Below are 20239 nucleotides of genomic sequence, written 5' to 3' on the forward strand. Positions count from 1 at the left end.
TAGGTTTAATTGTGCTACTATATACAGCAGAAATCGTTTTTGACCGTATATTTTGTGAAGGAAAATTGAAGGTAGTGTTAACTAAGAAATGCTTTCAATGCATTAGTGGGCATATGTCTAACTTTTCATTTGAGTTGGTTTGAAGCAGATAGATTTGTCCACCTCGTTCTACTAGTATTACGCATGCTCTGTGAGGGTTGCTATCATATTTCCGGACGAAAACGATTCCATTGTGCCGTGTGAATACAATGCGTACACTCGAACCTCTCCACAGCGGTCACCTTTGGGACAGAAGAAAGTGGCCGTTGTGGAGAGGTGGTACGTCGTTATGGGGAGTAACATGACAATTTTTTTTGGAGTATAACATGTTAACTGCGCTTACTGTATCCTATAATAGGATAGAGTAAGTATCCTATTTTATTAAAAACTGAATCATTGGATAATGCAATTCTAGCATTTTGATTGGCTTAGCCGTTATGGTATATGAGCTATTATACCGTGCTCTCCTTATATGGTTGGCGTACGCGTCTGTTTAAAATTGGAAGCTAGCTGAGATTTTTTTTTGCAAAGGATAGAACGGCGCCCGAAGCAAATCGTTTTAATTCATTTCTTAGAATACTACAAATGCAATTTCATCGAAAGAAAAAAGACAAAAACAAACAAAAAAGCCACAAGAGCTTGTTTGAAAGTTTGTCGAAAAACACATGAAAACACATGGAACCATAGTTAACTATGATGGAACTAAAGTACCTTGACCAGCTACGAAAGAAGACAAGTGTTGTTTCTTCATGATCGCGAAGCCATTCGCCGATCGAGTCACTAGCCGATAGATAACTGCGGCTTGTTTATCCGACATCAAGAATATAAATCAGAAGTAACCAGCTACAAATACAGGCTATGCAGCCATTCACTAGAGCAATCGAGGCGGCAGTATAGCTTCTTTCGTTCAGCAAAACCAGCTTGTGACTTCAAACAACTTCATAACAAGCGACCGAGGAAATAGTTTTTCTCCGTTGTTCTTACTTTTACAACTGCACCGAAAATCCAAAATCATAGTAATTTCGACGCCTGTCACTTAAAAATTCTTTTCCTTCACATTATCTGCCAGGTTTTTTTTAGCTGTTCTGCTGTGTAAAATCCTAGAATCCCGATGAGTTTTTAAAAAACTAATAGTCATCGCTACAATGTTTTGATTTTTCATTCATGCAGTCCAGGCGAATCCGTTCGCGCGTTGACAGTTTTGATAGACGTGTGACATGTGAATAGCGGAAGTCCCTTGTCTTTTCCGGTTTGTTCTAGTCGGGGAGATTCAACGAGATTTTGTGGGCGTTTTTAATAAAACAATTATTCCACTCGCACTTGTTGGATATGAGATGATTATAGCCAACTCGGCGCTACGCGCCTCGTTGGCTATCTATCATCTCATATCCAACGCGCCTTCGTGGAATAATTGTTAAATAGGATACAGTATAGTAATCTAATCATATTTAATACGTGTAATAGAGGTAAAATCCACAAAAAAACTTGAATAATGTTTTGAATCAAAATTTTTAAAGTGATTTTTAAGGTGGTTTTTAACAATAGGCGGCGAGAAAGGGTGACCAATACTATTATTTGGGGGATGACAGGGGAGTGGGGCCCGAGAGAATAGGGTGCGTGAGGCGGGAGATGAGAGTTCTAAAAGGAATGGGAGAAACGGGGAAATTACGTAACAATATATGCTTTATATTTCGATCGCAATCGAAACAGGGCTAAACAGAGAAAGCCAGTTAAAAAAGGAATGGGAGCCAGCAATGCAAAGGAGGCGGGAGATTTGGGCCCCTTACCCCCCCCCCCCCCCCCCAACAGCGTCTCGATCGCATCGCCCTTGAGGCTTGCTTTGACGATTGGCACTATGCCGACAATTACATGGAACCATGGAACCCAGCCTACATCTCGCGGCGGTTGTGATTGTCCCAATTATCCAGCGCATCTTACCTCATGCATTCAGATGATCATATGATCACCTCGATCACTTGAACACATTTTGAGACGCTTCAGGCGGTTGAAGCAATCCGGACTTCACGACACAAGCTTAGAACTTAATTTTTATTTCCATGTGAAGAAAAATTTCGTATCTCCAAGCGACCATGTAATATTCTTTTTATTATATAAACACCAATGAAATGCCAAACCATTTTACGTAAAACGTTTTTTGGTCTGAAAGGTGCGGTTTATTGTGAAGCCTTAGCAATGGTGATATTTTCACTAGTGAAGATAACATGTTATTCTCACATGTGAAGATATCAAGTTTTCGCGCGAAAGCTCACTTGGTATTTCATTGGTGTTTATATAATTAAACATAATACAGACTTTTCACTTGATTACGAACAGTGTTCTTTGCGTCTGCGTCTGTCACTGTCGCAAATTTAACTTTTAGTACTGACACCATTTAAGGTGGACAAAAGACTCTTTTTCCTTGTGCAATGTACGTACCGTTAACTTCTGATTATAAGCCCTGGGCTTATACAACTTTTGTAAGGGGTTTTAGGAGGACTTATACTAGAAACGGGGAGCTTATATTCACGGGGGGTAGGCCTTTCCCGATTGCGCTCGTAAAATCCTTAAAAAGTGCTGGCAAAAATGGCTAAAAAGTGCTCAAAATCTCAAAATAGTGCTCAAAAAGTGCTAAAAGTTGTGAACAGTTACCTCTAAGTTTTTCGTGAATGTGTCAATTTTTACTGAAGTAATTAACAATCCATTTTGCGTAGTGTTATTCGACAGGTTGTTACGAAAGGTTGATAGAATATAGAACAACAATATTTTTAAAAGACTAAAGCCGGTTAAGAATTGTAAATAAATTTAGCAGTACTAGTGCAAAGCCTAGACATCAGATGATTTAGAAATTTGAGATGACACACGCATGATACATCAGCTAATCAGGAACTTCTGTTCTCACCCTCAGTAAGGATAAGTCCACGTGCCTTTCCATGACAACGGTCTTTTATTCTTGACAACATCATTAGTTATTCAAATTTATGACCTGGAACACGATTCTCGTTGCGAGCGATACACAGTTTTTGCTTTAAAATGTTTTAGAAGACATATAATGCTCGAAATTTGCCCGAAATGTGAAATATTGCTCAAATGTTGCCCAAAGCGCGAAAAAGTGCTTAAGGGTGCTCAAAATGCAAAATAGTGCTCCAAACTCAAAAAAGTGCTCAAAAGGTGCTCAGCGCAATCGGGAAAGGCCTAACGGGGGGAGGGAGGGGTTTATACCGGATTTAAAAAAGTGTCTTAAAGCAAGCTACATAGAAAAGCTGATCAAAATGCCCTTTGAATTTGATGGCGTTTTTAAGCTTCAAATCGTCTAGTTGTAAAAAGTCGAATTCATTTCATTACAGGGGGGGAGGGGCGGCTTATAAAAGGACCTTTTTTGTTTACAGGTTGATGGGTCTTGTTTACAATAAGGGGGCCTTATAAACGAAGGTTAACGTGTATTCTTACCGAAAGTTTAGCTTGTCAACGAACGGACCTTTTCATCTCTGAGATGTAATGAGCTTTACTCCCCGTGAGGTGACATTATACACATGCACAGACTTTCATAGCGCTAACCAAGAGTCATACCGGGGGGGGGGTTACTCCCTATAATGGCCTATAAGGGGAGGCTCTCCCTGAAAGGGGTACCTTTTTCAGGCCTCAGGTATATGAAATGGAAGGGATTTTACTCGCTGAAGTATACGAAAGGGTAGGCAAATCTATCATTTGGCCGATCTGTGAAAGGGCCTAAAAGGGCTAACATGAATTTTAAGGCTTTATAAAGTCGAGAAAGCGTTCTATTTTTGCGATTGTGGTAACGAAAGGGGTACCTTTTTCGTGAAAAACGGTATATAAAAGGGTAAGGGGTTGAACCTCGAGGCGGAGCCTCCCCCTATAAACATTTGTTGACTACCCCCACTTCTCCCGGGGGAGTCATTATGGCTCTTGCGCTGACTAAGCGAGATTCCAGCGAGAGGCCTCAAAGTCTAGACCTCAATTTAATCCTGACTATTTAACTAAGTAACTAACTAACTACAAAGGCATATTTTCTTCTTTAAGGTAAAAATGTTTAGTACGTGTGCAGCTACGACAGCTACTACAGATAGTACAGACGACTACATCAACAACACCTACTTCTAATCTACAGTTGCAACTGGGCAGTCTTACATCAATAGTAGTAGGCAGCAAGCTCGGGACATTTTGGGCAGTCTTACACCAAGTACTACCCGTGACGATACTGAATTTTCTGTTTTATATTCTGATATTTTCTCAAAAACTAAAAGGTACAATTTTATTCATGTTTATTGTGATTGATATCAGTTACTAAAAATCGGGTCCTTTCAGTATCCTTATTCAAGCGATTTTTGACCAGTCTGGTCTTTTTTCAGTTTCTGACAATTATCTGTAGTTATCTGTAGCTAGACATTAGTCACGTTCAGCTAAATTAATTAATGGGTAATTGTTTTTTTGAAATGGAAACCTTCAGCAACATTCAAAGAGCCACCAACTCGCTCAATATTTCAAGAGTGGAGAACTGTCCTCAAGTTGAATTCTTAGAGCGTGGTTTCATGAGCTATTGTAGGAAAAGTTGTTAAAGGATACTACAACTTTCAGATTATCGCTTTCTGACAAGCAAGTTATGAAGCAGAATTTCACATCAGTTAACAGTTTACTTTCTTCAAGTACCAGCAATAAGGAAATAGTAGACAGCGAAGTCCCCAGCTTCGCTAACGCTTTGTTCAACTGATCATGACCTCTAAATCAGTTTACTCTAGTCACCAAATTTTTAAACTATCAGGACTAGCTAAGCGTAAAAATCAACTCACAGCCACCGAAAGAAGTTGTGATGTGCAGACTTGCTGTTTTCAGTCATTCACAACTACTAAAAAAAATCAATGATTCACCGCATTAAAAATGAAACAAAACCAAGTTTAGTAACTTCCGCTTTAGGAACAGGATGTTGAAAGGTCATGTGACAGAATAATCGACTCCGTTTGTAGGGACTTGAACAATCGCGGATTAAGTGAAATTGTGTTGGCCGAACACTGTAGCCCGTGTCGCTTCGAGGTAAGTACAAACAATAACACTCCATGTTCTACTGGTTAGAGTTGACTAGGTAAAGAATAGGACGGGTTTTTTTTGTTGTGGAGACAGGAGACTAGTGTCAATAGTAGCAGCCCTCCTCCACCACAGTCGATCAAACGTCGTGGGTGTATTTCGTTTCATTTGGCGGGATTTCATTTACCACTAAGTGGAAATATGGTTAAGGATACTTGGAAGGGATATATAAAATAGCTCGTTGAAGTAGACATCTTTTCATTTCTGTAAAACAATGACCTTTATGTTAAAAACATTTTGCCCTCGAGCGAAATTAAGTCGGTCAATGGCGAGGACAATGCGACAGTTTCAGTTTTCATACAAATTAATTTTTATAGGTTAATTAAATTAACAGTGTATTGGTAAAGAATTAGCATTAAGCAGCTGAAGTGACTTCCCTTGATAATTTGAAGTTATTTTGCTTAGTTTTAATGATCATTTTCTCGTTTGACGTCGATCAAGGTGAGTGAACCAGTGATATCATATCGATTAAAGATATCGAAATACATGCCTATCAATAACGTAACGCAGGGACTTTTAATGATCGAGGATAAGATAACATAAAATTTATTTTGTTGAAATGTTAGTGACAAGCCGGTACGTTCTCATTAAAGAAGGCACGATCAGCTATAGCTACATTTAATAATAGTTACATGGAAGCTCATGTTAACAAGAATCGTGACCCTACTTTCCTGTCGCTGGTTTGGATTAGCCAGGAAAATACAGGATTTTTTATTTGTAGTACAAATTTTGTGCCTTAATTTTAAACCTGTAAAGAAATTCCCCCTTAATGTCTTCTGGTCTTTTACAAAAAGGTAATTTTTAAGGAAAGTGAAGTTTGGCGAAACGGTTATTTCAAACAAAATTATTGTCACGCTTGTCACACAAGGTTTGCCGTTTTCTTCCCTCTCCCGTCCTTTTGCGTACTGTTCACTAATTACTTTAAGAAACGAAACACCTGCTATGTGCACCAGGAGTTCAGCTAATCAAAGCCTTGGGCGGGTCCTGAAGCTCCAAACACGAGCAGCTAGAGTAATCCTGAATGCCACCCCTCTAGCACCATCAGTTCCCTTGTTTAATCGGCTGAAATGGTTGCCTTTTTATAAAGACGCTTTAATATCTAAATGTATCATTGCTTATAAGCGATTACAAGGTGACGTCCCTATTTATCTAAACGATCTACTTAAATTAAATAGTAAAATCCACAGTAGACAACCAGGTACTGTAATTTTATCCCAATCTCTCCGAGGTATAATCGCGAAACAGAAGGAGGCAGAACTTTTACCGTAACAACTTGCAAAGCATGGAACAGCTTATCTTTGCCTGCAAGGCAAAGGGACTCAGTTGACTGTTTTACATGTAAAAAATCATTGTGGAATGAATTTTTTAAACAACAGCAGAATCTTGATCATTTTTCTGTTTAAGTTACTTGATGAATTGTGAGATGATTATAATGCTATATTTTATCTTTTAAATAGTTTAGAAGATTCTATAGTATAGTACTTACCATCATCCACGCCTTCACTTCATCAAAAAAGAAGCGTTCCTGATGTTTCCTTCTAAAATCGGTTTATTTTTAACTTTTTGTTGAATAAGAATGGTTATGTGTAGTTTTATGCGCAAGAAGATGACCAAGAACCCGTGAAGCTTCGTTATGATGGAATCGAAGCTGCAAAATGTTTGTTTGTTTTTGCAACGATTTTTGTTAGAAGATGTGCTTTGGGGGGGGGGGGGGGGGATATTATCTTAACCTCGCAGACACCCTGGACTGCAAAACCCTAAATATCACCTGTGTCCCTCTAATGCTATTTACTACGGATAATGTCATTTCGAGTCACCTATCGAGTTATCCATCCCAATAATAAAACCATCTGAATCGGTGTCCTTGTAGCTCTTTCAATTAGCCAGGGCTAAAAGCGAAACTCTCACTGCTTCAAGTATCTCAGACTCGTACAATAGGCCATTTTACAGTTGTGTGCTCAGTGCCCTAGCCTTTGAATAGAAGCGAGGCTGGCGGTGACCTTGTTTTGTTTCAAACCTTCCCTAATTTCATGTGCAAATCGTGGTATTCTCATGCCAACAAGCCCGTGAACATGATCATTTACATATGAAAAACAACAAGGTTTGTAACAAAACAAGGTCACCGCTAGCCTCGCTTCTATTCAAAGGCCAGGACACTGATTACACAACTGTTAAATGGCCTATTTTCTGAAATAATTCATCTTGAAATTCTCTCTGTTATTTATCAGTGGTACCATAAATTGGTCCCTTCTTGTTTTGTCGATAGTTTTAATTCCAGAATCTTCCACCATTCCTATTATACACGTCAATCAGAATGATGATCTGTTTGTTAAATCGGTTTATACAACCCAATACGGCATTCGTTGACATTCTATTGATGTTAAGAGAGCCTTTCATGCTTTTCTTCCAACGAAATTGGTCTCCGTTGTTTTTTACTTCCTTCCCTTGACTAGCTCTTTCTCTGTTATCCACGTTAATGTAGACATTAAAATTTAGTCGAGAGGAAGACTCGGCTTTGTTGTTGTTGTTGTTTTTTTCTCTCTAAAAGTCCGGGTGGCCATGCAATTTACCACCAAAAGTAATTACAGGCCGATATCTCTATTACCAATTATGTCAGAGAAGAGAAGCATGAGGGACAACGCTTTACTTTACGATTTCCAGTCTGGCTTTAGAAGAAGTTTTTCTACTGAAACGGCAAAGATACGGCTTGATAGATTGCAGAAATGGTCAGATAACAACAAAATGACTCTCAGTGAAACGAAGACCAAAGCAGGGAATGTAAATGGTCGAGAAAAGAACGAATAACCAGCAGTTGCAAGTTAAATAAAATGCCACCGAACTTCAACAAGTGAGCTCACAAAAACTCACATATTTTCCCTGATGAAGGTAGCGTTGCCGAAACTTCGGAGTTTTATTTGCAATTATGAGCGTTTAACTTACCACCTTCCCACTTTTAGTACACTAGCTCACAAAAACTCTCAGGTGTCACAATTGATCACAAACTCTCTTTTGATGACCATATCGAGGAACTCTGTAATAAGCTCTGTCAGCGAATTGCCGTGCTGAGAAGGATTAAGAGATTTCTTCCTCTGGAACAGAGGAAAGCGTACTACAACGTCATGATTAAGCAAACAATACTGTATACCTCCACTGTATGGTCCGCGTGCTCCACTGGGAATTTGCAGAGGGTTTTCCGTCTCCATAAGCGAAGTGCACGCGTTATCCTTGACGCCGACACGCTGGCGAACAGTGTTGAACTATTTATGAAATTAAACTGGCTTCCACTTCACCTCTAGATGAAAGTAAACATTTGTATTCAAAATTACAAGCGTGTCAATGGACATAACCCAAGATACCACATGAAAGATCCACTTCTCGTTTTAAATTCGGACATTAATGATCGGAATAGCCGAAATAGCTCCTTGAACTTAGTCTGCCCTTGCTTTAAACGTGAAACCGAAGAGGGGCGTACATTTAACGTGAGGGCAGCAAAATTATGCAATCAATACCAAATTCTTTAAAAAGATTGAACGTGTACATAGTTTTAAAAGGGCCTTAATTGACTTTTAAGCGTCTTCTTAATTTTCTTTGTTGTCATTTTTTTGTTAATTGATATAACTTTCTATTTACAAATTTTTAAATTGTATTTTTTTGTATTTTTAATTGTAATTTCAGTTTATTCCATGTTTATTTTTAATTGTACCGTAATTGTTAACTGTTGCATAATGACAGCAGCAGGTTTGTCAGTTTACGTTTTAGCGTTACCCTCTTTACAGCTATTTCGGATAGCACGTGACCTGAGTTGTCAAAAACGTTTCAGGATTTTGGGAAAATTTCTGCGACGTCAATCAGTCCGCTACCGTAGCATCCGCTGTGTTTGTCAAATAAAGGCGGCAATATTAAAAACGAGCAGAAGCTGTAAAAGTTAACGTTGGCAGGAACGTACCGATTCGTTTTCACCCTCCCATACATGTGTTTCTTCTGGATTTGGAAGCTCTATTGCTGGCTTTCAGTGTCACGCCATTCAAAATAGATCAAAATAAAAATCAAAACCGTATCAATAGATAATGTCAGAAATCTGGGATGTGAAATAAGGTAAATATTTACAAGTTCCTCGCCAAGATTCAGGTCAGAAGAATATTCCGTTTACGAGATATTCGAAGAAATGTCTTACCCAAGTTTATAGAGATTTGTATGGAAACGCCATGCTGGTGCCCACCTGGATGGGCACCAACATGGCGGACGGAAACCAACAAAAACATCTGTTACCGAGTTTTGGTACAAAAGCGTGAATTTATTCCTTGAGGAACTCATAAACATTAAAGTAATACTCTTTCTAATCCATGAACTGTTTAGATAGCAAAATTTCCCGAAATACGTCACTTTTTTAACCTACATGACAGCTCTCTCGGCCTTCATGTAAATACCACGTCACGCAAAAGCTTAGAAATTCAAGCGTACTCTATCACAAAACCAAGAACCCTTTTGAAGTGAAAATTTGTATGAAAATTAGTTTTCAGCTGCTCTAATACATCATGAAAGTAAAATATCAGTAGGATAGATAGTTTTGTAGTTTGAATTTTAGTGACGTCATGTGAAAACTAACTATAGGAACAATTCCACCTTGGGAATCTAAAGTTGTCAATGTTTCAGTATAAAGAAGACAAAAAAAAATAAGAGCCAAGGTAAAACTTACTGCGCTTTTCAAAAACACGCCTCTTCAAATGCAACGAACCTTGAAACACAGAAACACACAAAGCGGATCGAAATCCACTAGTCACAAATCACAAACCATTACCTTTTGTTTCCTAAGAGGTCAGCTTAGATGTAAAGGCAACTAAGATTTTGATTGACGTCACAGAAAAGCCCAAAATCCAAAGACGTTTTTGACATCGCAGGTCGCGTGTTATCCGAAACAGCTCTAAATAAAGTTGATACATGCATACATACATACATACATACATACATACATACATACAAAACGCTCGGGGTGCTTGAAATGCAAAATTTCACCCCAGATTACGTGAATGGGTGGACGTAGGTACGTACGGTCCATTTTGTTAGAACCAATATTCTTTGACGCATAGATAACCAAATTTTCTTACCTATGGTGCTCCGCTAAAAACACCATCTAAATCGGTGTACTTGTAGCTTTTTCACTGAACTATACTTCTTTTTGCCTGCTCCGCCAATAAATAACTATGTTTACTTATTAGTAAGAATGATAAGGCCTATAAAATGCTTTGTCAGGCGTGTACATAATTACCGATGGGTAAAAAAGTGCATTACTTAGTAACTAACAAACCGAATTTCAATTCATTTTAATTTTCGTTTCATTTTATTTTGCTGTTGTTTTAATTCAGTCACACTTAAGAAAAACACTGTCATGGACAACGCGGTCGACGTTTTAGAAGCTCTTCTTATTGGCTTTCTGGTCGCTAGGTTCCTCCTCAATTCCACTCATGTGCTGACAGCCGTGGAGTTATTCAGGGAATGTTTGATCCTCCTCAACCACAAAGCTCTCAAAAATGAAACTGGATTGGCTAAAGCTGAAATCAAAGAGCGGATACATTACGGACTGTTTCAAGGGTACTTTCTGATAAATGATTACTCGCGTGCGATAGAATATGGAAGAGAAGTTCTGGTCTCGGCCCGAAGGCGTGGTAACAGAGATGTAGAAGGAAGTGTTACCTTTACACTGGCCAAATTGCATCATTACAAAGGCATATACCAAGAAGCAAAAGAGCTTTACTCCAAAGCGCTCAGCTTTATGGTAGATACTGGTGAAAAGGCGTTGGAACTGAGTTGTTACGGAAATATGGGGACTTTGCATTGGTCAATGGGGAAGTATTCCGAGGCGAAAGAGCATTTGGGAAAAGCACTTGCCATAGCTATAGAAATCGGCGACCGGAGCGAAGAATCTTGGAGTTACTTATTGCTCGGAAAATTGGTTCACTTACTTGGTGAATACGCAATTGCTGAAAAATACCAGGAAAAAGCACTGGCAATTGCAAAAGAAATAGGTGACAGGAAGAATGAAGGCTTGTGCTATATCAATCTGGGAACTGTGTTTCAGTCTCTTGGTAAATATACAACAGCTAAAGAACACCTTCTAAACGCAATTGAGATTGCAAAAGAACTCGGTGATAGGGAAAATGAGGCCTCTTGCCTCGCGAACTTAGGAACTTTGTTTCATTCTGTTGGTGATTATTCCAAAGCTAAAGAACATCTTAAAACAGCAATCGCGATTACAGTGGAAATCGGTGACAAGAAAAATGGGGCCTTGTATCACGGAAAACTTGGACGGGTGTTTGTCTCCACCTTTGAATATGCCAAGGCAAAGGAATGTCACGAAACGGCACTTGCAATCACAAAAGAATTGGGCAATAAGGAAAGTGAGCCGGTGGACTACACCAACCTGGGAATGGTTTTGGAGGCCATGGGGGAATTTGTAAAGGCTAAAGAATATTACGAGAAAGCACTTGCTATCACAAAAGAGACTGGCGATAGAAGAAATGAATCCTCGTGTAACGTCAACTTAGGAAATTTTTGTCGTTCTGTTTGTCAATATGCCAAGGCTAAAATATACTATGAAAAAGCACTTGAGATCGCAAAGGAGATTGGCCACAGGGAGAATGAAATCCTGTGTTACAGAAATCTTGGAACTGTATTGCAGCCTGTCGGCGAGTTTGCCAAGGCTATTGAATATCACGAGCAAGCACTTGCGATCGCGAAAGAAACTGGCGACACGAACAAAGAAGCCATGCTGTATGCAGAGCTAGGAAAAGTGTTCGAGTCTTGGGGTGATTATGTTAGAGCCAGAGATTATCACGAAAAAGCACTTGCAATTAGTAAAGGCATAGGTGACAAAGAAAGCGAGGCCTTATGTCAGTTCGGCCTAGGAACTGTGTATTATTCTTTCGGTAAATTTGCTAAAAGTAAAGAATGTCTTGAAAAAGCGATTGCAATCGCTAGAGCAATTGGAGACAAGAGGAGAAAAGCCCAATGTTATGGGGTTTTAGGAGCTCTGTTGGAGTCTCTCGGTGAATATTCCCAATCTAAAACATATCTTGAAGAATCATTAAAAGTCACAGAAACGATAGGTGACAGGGAACTCAAAGGTGCATGTTATCAAAATCTCGGTACTTTATTCCACTCCATGGGAAAATGTGTCAAGGCGAAAGATTATCACGAAAACGCTCTTGCAATAACTAAAGAAATTGGCAACAGGAAAGAAGAAGCCTCGTGTTTGCGATGCCTAGGAGTGGTGTTTTACACTCTCGGTGAACATGCCAAGGCTGAAGAATATCATGAAAAATCACTTGTAATCACCAAAGAAATATGTGACAAACGGGGAGAAGCAGAAAGTTACGGAAACCTTGGAATTGTGTGTCATTCTCTCGGAGAGTACGCTAGGGCAAAAGAATATCATGAAAAAGCACTGGAAATAAGTAAAAACATTGGCGACATTAAAAACGAGTTTGCTACCCAACAAAACCTTGCAACGCTCATGCTGTTAGAAGGAAAGGTACTTGAAGCTGAATCCTACCTACTGGCCAGCATAGATGCTTTTCAGAAAATGGGAATGTTCTTGACGGATAATGACCACTTAAAGATATCGTTACTTGAGAAGCACGTTATTATTTACCAGATACTAAGCTATCTGTTTTGTAGAACTAAAAATCCTGAGCAAGCCCTTTGTGTGACGGAGCTTGGACGAGCCAGAGCCCTGGCAGACTTGATGTCCTCACAGTACTCAGTCCAAAAACAAATTTCAGACAATCCAGAGACTTGGGTGGGCATTGGTGCCATCATGAAGAATGAAAGAAATTGCACCTGTCTATACATTTCCTATTTTAAGAATGAAATCCATTTTTGGATCCTCAAAGCTGACACACCCACACACTTCCAATACGTAGATGTAAATGATTTCTTCATGGGAGAAGCAAAAAGAGAGGTGGATGAAGTTCTGGGAAGCAAAATCTTCCGGCGGGTGCATACATTACCTCCAGATCAGTGCGAAGATCGATGCTGGGTTCCTTCAAAAGATAACCGTACAAAAGGTACTAAACCAACCCAAGAAAAAGGCTGTGGTAGTTGGCGCCTTATAGAGGAGGATGAAGACGTAAGCCAAGTACTTGAACTTACTCTTGCCGATTGTTACAAAATAATCGTAGCTCCTGTGGCAGAGTTGCTTAAAGAGTCTGAAATCATCACTGTTCCTGATCGCTTATTGTTCAAAGTTCCATTTGCAGCATTAGAGGACGAAAGGGGAAAGTTTTTATCGGAGTCTTGCAGAATCCGCATTGTTCCGTCTTTGACGACTCTCAAGCTGATTCATGACAGCCCATCAGACTATCACAGTCAGACTGGTGCACTCATAGTGGGGGACCCTCAAGTTGGTGAGGTGCTTTACAACGGGTGTCTTACACTCAAACCACCCTTGCATTTTGCAAGAGAGGAAGCAGAGATGATAGGCCAACTGATCGGCGTTTATCCTTTGCTCGGAAAGCAAGCGACCAAGCAGGCTGTTCTTGAAAGCATTAACTCCGTCAGCCTCATACATTTTGCTGCTCATGGAAATGCTGAAAGAGGAGAAATTGTTCTTGCCCCTGCACGTACCACTAAAACGACGCCAGAAGAAAAAGACTATTTATTGACAATGGCTGACATCTCACAAGTTCGATTAAGAGCCAAACTGGTGGTGCTTAGCTGCTGTCACAGTGCAAATGGGGAAATTCGAGCGGAGGGAGTGGTTGGAATTGCACGAGCCTTTTTAGGATCCGGTGCACGCTCAGTGTTGGTGGCATTGTGGGCCATAGAGGACGAAGCAACGAAGCAGTTTATGAGTCGTTTTTACGAGCACCTTGTTCGTGGTGAAAGTGCCAGTGAATCTCTTCACCAGGCCATGAAGTGGATGAGAGAAAACGGCTTCTCTGAGGTGGAGCAGTGGGCGCCATTTATGTTGATTGGAGATAACGTCTCGTTTGAATTTGGAAATAAAAGGCAAAAAATTGCTTGTGCAGGGGAAAAGTCGTAAGAGAAATCAATCTATTTCTACCAGTTAAAAGTAGTAATTGCAATTTTGTTCATAGCCTGTAGTGTAAGGAATTTTTTTATGGAGAATGAGAGCTTCGTATCATTGTCAGAGACACCATCTTGGATTTTAAAAGCACGAGAAAGAGTAGGGTGTGTAATCAGTAGACTAGGCATCTCCTTCGCCACCCATTTAGTGGACTGTAGTCTGATATACTCTCTAAGAAGGCTCTCGGCTTCGGTGAGGTGTGTGTTACTGGGGGTTTGACTGTCGTTCGCAAAATCCATACACTAAAAACATAGACGTAATTTTAAAATAAGTGAAAATGTGTTTACCACACAAGTGCAAATTGAGGACACTATTTTTTAAGTTTCCAACAGGGAACGGGACTGATCCTAGAAGTCTAGCCGTGTTTTAAGACCTTGAATCAATATGCAACCTCCCACTCTGCAGGCCAGCGCTCTACCGAATGAGTTAATACTGCCGCGGTCAAGAGTGACATAACAATAAGAGGCCCTTTATTTGCAGCTGGAGTCACGGTGCTTTAAAGGGGCTGTGTCACAGCAGTCCAGTTCATTTTGTTTAATTTTGCCAATTACTCGCCCTCAATCGCTATGGAACTTAAAGTAAGCAAAGAATAACATGTAAATGGCAAAATTAGAGATCCGAGACAAACAAATATGTCTCCTGAGTATTCTTTTTGAAGTTGCAAGCAGCAGGGGCAAACTTTGAAAAACTGTTAGGCTGAACAGTTTTCAAAAACCCTAATTTCAATCCGTTTCAATCTTCTTCAGTTTTGCCCATCCGTGGCATCTGTTGTTTGTGTTATGTTATTTTAACCTTCCTTTAAAGTTTTAAGCGGTTATTTTTATGTTTCTGTTAATTTAAAGGGCATTTTTTAATTTCCTAATCTGGCTGAATTTCGTGACACAGCTCCTTTAAGTGAAAGAAAGTTGGGAATTTATGGTTATGGTGTAACGTGGCATGAAAGCCTAAAATGATTAGAAAAACTAGCATTTCCCCCTTTTTCGTGAAAAAATGATGTAAGAGGTTGATAAGTAATTTTTTTCTGTACATTCGAAATATGAGATCATAATTTGCAACTTGCTTCCGGAAGTGTCTTAATTTGATACTTTTTAATGGAGCCCTAAATCAGTTTTTTCGATTTTTTTTTCATCAAATTTTTAGCGCGGCGTTAGGTTTAATCCTCTCATATGTTAGGAATAGGAACATTATATATTTGTGATTTGCCCCAATAAACAAGGTGTTTCAACAGCAACCCCGCAATGTACCGACATTCTCTTCAAAAACAGTGGCTAGGTGGGGCTAAATCAGATTTGTGTACATGCCACATAAACCGTTCCAAGTTTGTTCAGCTTGTAATGACAATGGTCTTAAGCAACTTTCCCATAACAAATTTTAAAATGTCTTCCAATATTCAAATCATACTATGCCTGTAGCTTTTGACTCGAGGTAACATGTCCGCCCCTAAAACCGCTTGCCTTATGTATTGCTGATTTTCACTGTCACGCCATCGAGAAGAAAAATCAAAAGCGTTCAACAGATAATGTCCAGGATGAAGGGAATTAAAGGTTAGTTAAATATGTATTCTCTCCAAGATTAAGTTCAGTTCTTTTTTCTATATGCCAAATCTTCGGAGAAATGGTTCACCCAACTTTAAAGAGCTTTGTATGAAGACGCCATGGTGGTGTCCATCCGGATGGGCACCATCATAGCGGCCGGAAACTGGCAAGAACATCTAAGGTTTCTGAGTTTTGTCACGAAAGCATGAATTCATTTCTCGAAGAACTCATAAACAATATATTATACTTTTTCTAATACAATGACTGTTCAGATAGCAAAATCCGCTCTACATGACAGCTCTTTCGGCCGCCATGTAAACGCCCCCGTTAAGCAAAAGTTTTTCAAGGCATTGTATCACAAAACTTAAAACCTTTTCGAATTGAAAATTTGTATAAATATTAGGATATTAGTTTTTACCTGCTCTAATCCTTCATGAAAGTAAACTGACTTAGGAAGATCGTTAATTCTTTAGTTCTATGTAAGCATGAAAGTTAACACTTATCATGCAAATTAAATATTTTTCATTATTTTGAAGTATATGTAGTTCTGTAGTTTTATTTCCACTAAGTGACTTTTTCAGGACCTCCCTTAGTTGTCGGTTTATTGAGGAGAGGCAATAAACAGTGAATAAAGAGAAGCGCGAACGAGCGGCGAAAGCGCGAGGCGGAATCACTCGTTCTTTCGAAGCCGATAGTAGTCCAGCTACTTAGCAAAATCTGGTCGGTCCTAACAAAATGTAAGATCATTAATTTAAAAATCATAGATCAGTGCCAGTATATAGGAAAGTTTCCCCAATTAGCTAACTGTTAAGCTAAATACATTGACACTAAAATAAACTTATTACTAGTAATAGTTGATACTACAGCTGTCCCCGTTCTGTATATTGTCGGTCAATAGTGTTCTTGCTCGTTGTGTAACCAGTGTGTAGCTCTTTGAAATATGCCGATTCACAATGAAGATTTTCACACATATTCCATACAATAGGTGAGATAAATACAGGAAACGCAAGGTTCCATGCACAGTTTCAGCTCGATTTACACAGCTTTGATCAAACATTCTCAGTTTCGAGAATAGGTTATTCTAAACCATAAGAAAAGATTTAATTAGAAGTTGAATTTTTCGCTATTTCTCTCTCACGTTTTGCATTCAGTTCATTTTATTTGCCGGAAAGTAAGCCTTAGAAATTAAAAGGACGTTTGATCGACTCACGCTCGCGCATTCAGGTTTTTATAACGGAAGGACGTCTGTGAGCAGGGAATAAGTCAGCACAGAATTTGATTGTCGGCGAATTTCTGTAATTGTCCATCGTTCTGCTAGTGAGAAGCTAGCCGTTCTTCACTCGTCTTCCTTGCTTGGGGCTGAGTCTTATTCCGGTCGAAGAGAGAGAAAGAGTGGCAAGGTTTCCAATATAAATCAAAGATTTGTGAACTCGTGTCTGGCAAACTCTCCAAGTGTTTATATATACACAGTTAAACGCACCTTATAACCTCATCTGCGCTTAACGACGATCTTTTGGTCCATAACTCTCAAAACAACTGCTCCACAGGATGTCACTGCGTAACGCAAAAGAGTATCGAAGAATGACTGTACAATACACAAATGTCACAAAATCTACCTAAGCGTTCCCTTCGGGATTTTCTATGTTAACGTCATCCTAACCATTTCGTACTTGTCATACTTGCGGGCGCAAACAATAGAAACGTCATCATTACCTACGGATTCCTGGCGGCCCCTGTTCAAGCAAATCGAGATTTTTTTTATATTGACTGTATGACTATATTTCAACTGTAAGTACTTTCCTTAAAGGGCAACTCTCGGGAAAATTACCCCTGTTTTTTAAGTTCTCTATGGTTTCCTAATGGCATGTAATATCTCTCTTTGGTGAAATTTCCGATATATCTGCGAAACTTATTTTTTTATAATTTTTCGAAAACTGGATTTTTGCCGCCATTTTGAAAACATTCGGATTTCAGATTAGTCACGTGGTTTTACGTCACACGTGTGGAACACGGATTGCCAAGTGAAGATTATAAGAGAAAAACGCACAAAATTTCTCTTGCAAATAAAGGAGAAATAGAGCCTCTACTGCCATATTAACGTTCAGGAAAAGCATTTCGATGATGGTTCCATTTTTTAAATTTACACGGGCATCAGATGCGGGTGATTTAGATTTTTTTTTGTATTTTTTTGTTAGGGTATTTTTGAAGTCGCGTGAGACATTTATCGACCCGAGGTCAATAATTGTAAACAGCTATGCTCCTAATCTGCTACGTATAATACAAAGAACATCTTTCCTATAGCAGATTTAAAATTCTGATACAACCATTAATGTTACCTGATGGGTGTTGATGCCCTTCACTCCTCGAAAACGACTTAATTTATTCCCGTGAAATACTCGCATCTTTGAAGAGAACGCCGTCACAGACCGCCGTACCGGCCTGATTCTATACCGCCTTTTATGTTTTCACTTAAGTGTGTCGTTCTTGTCTGAAATCTGCAGTTTCTATCCATTTACCTTTGCTCCTAAACACGCGAAATAAAACTCACTTCTCGCCGAAAGTTGCGATTTTATGATCATTATTTTGAATGTGGTTATTCGAGATGTGCTCTCGAGATTGTAGCGTCATTCCATTGCAAAACCTGCACACACGCTAAAATTACATGTAATGTGCCTTTTAAGGATAGAAGGAAATTAAAACGGTTTAAAAAAATGGATTAAAATAGGATTGCTTCATTATCTTTAGCGGTACTTTGTACCCGTCCTACCTGCGAACACTATAAAACTGCAGTGATAGCACGCGTGTCACGCTTTTTTTGCAATACTTCCCTTTGGGACTTCTCACATTTTGGAAAAAAGAAATCATTAACCCGTTTTTAAATCCCCGACGCGGTACTTATGGAAAATTTCAAGGAGAAAAAAGCGATAACGGGAGCGAAAAAGAAGAAGGAACTAGGCAAGGTTCACTCCTGCAGTATGAACCTTTTAATTGAAGGTTATATGGCTCAAGCACCATAACTGAAAGTCTTTGCTGGCTATTAAGCAAATTCAAGGGCTTTAAAAAACTACATGTCGAACCTGCAACTGAATACCCCTGCACTACTTGCTGCATCCATAGAGAGGCCCAACAGAGATGAGGCAATGGGTTCTTTTGTTAGCAGATAAAATCTTTCCAGCCTAGTCAACTAAAAAATGCCCTGCAATGTTTTGATTTTTTGTAGTTTAGGCTAAGCTAGGTCACTACTGCAATTAGTGACTTAGAAGACCATGCACTGTATGGTCCACTTAAACTGTGACCGGTTTTCTTTATTATTATTGCCTTATCAATTACATGTAAAATATGCAAGATGGAAACAATCAATTTGTGAATTCTAATTTAAAAATGAGGATTTCCAATTATAACCTAAAGATATACAGCAATGAACAATAAAATACCATTTTATTATTAAGATATAAAGTTTCAACTTGTACATTTTTTTTCCCAGTTAACAATCACAACTGTTGGGAAAAAAAGGGCGACATGTTATTATTCAAACACTAATAAACCATTATTATTCAGAAGCTGTGAGCAAATAGAGAGAAGAATTATGTATTTCCCACACACCATTGGACTTTAAAAGACCATGTAGTCTTACAGATTTTTTAGTTCCAACAATTATTGTTGACATTTCCATCCTGCATATTTGAGTTAGGGGCATTTTGTTTGCTGGGTAGCAACCATTTTAATGGCAACAAAGTTGCTCTAGCCCAGTCTTCCAGTGGTGAGTGAGAAAATTACATCATACTTTATATAAACTAGGGTTATTTGCAATGTATCATATATTTATTCATCCGCACAATGGAATCCTGTGAACTCCATCTAATCCTCCAACCTTTCAGCTCCTGGAAATGAGGTCGTATGCGCTTAACTGCACAGGAATCAAGGACAGTAACGTAACTCCTATGTCCCTTCCAAGGTCTGAAGGCCATGTGCCTGCTTTTTTTATGATCTGATTCTTCATATGCCAAGGCACCATACTGCTGCTTGTATTGCCATGCAGCTCGTAACACCCAGTAATTCACGGCAAACTGCCTGGAATCCTGGGTGTTCCACTATGCACTCTGGAGGCTCCTCCATATTTTCAACTTCAACTGCCTCCAAATATTTACATTTTACAAACAGCCACCTCTTGGAAGCAGATATTTTCCTCCTGCCATCACATTGTCTGGCAGTAGCCATACAAGCACCTTGCAAACATTCAATAGTAGTTATTTTCTTTAGTCATAAATACTAAACGTCGGTTAATGAAGGGCAACAAAACTGCCATGAGTCAAGACATAGAACATCAAGGCTGTGCTCTAAGGAAAATTGAAGGGAGCCCAGTGCTCTGAAACTGTAAAATCTAGGGTGCCCAGCATATGATTTGTATGAAAAATCTGAGATTTTCTAGTTGCCCGAGGGTAAAAGTTAGGCGCCAGGGGCCGCCGGGCTCTGCTAGAGCACA

General features: G+C 39.2%; 1 protein-coding gene across 1 annotated transcript; it reads left to right on the top strand.

Moving 5' to 3' along the window:
- The first annotated feature begins 11451 nt into the window (after window positions 1-11451).
- On the top strand, window positions 11452-15695 carry LOC140940781 (tetratricopeptide repeat protein 28-like). The gene has a single exon (XM_073389743.1). The coding sequence runs from the start codon at window positions 11561-11563 to the stop codon at window positions 14174-14176; it is 2616 nt and encodes an 871-aa protein (XP_073245844.1). The 5' UTR covers window positions 11452-11560; the 3' UTR covers window positions 14177-15695.
- Window positions 15696-20239: the final 4544 nt, after the last annotated feature.

This window comes from Porites lutea, chromosome 6 (genome assembly GCF_958299795.1).
Source record: "Porites lutea chromosome 6, jaPorLute2.1, whole genome shotgun sequence".
Classification (NCBI taxonomy): Eukaryota; Metazoa; Cnidaria; class Anthozoa; order Scleractinia; family Poritidae; genus Porites; species Porites lutea.

Bases quoted from the DNA above. Each gene is read 5' to 3' on its own strand.
- LOC140940781 (XM_073389743.1), top strand. From the start codon at position 11,561: ATGGTTTTGGAGGCCATGGGGGAATTTGTAAAGGCTAAAGAATATTAC.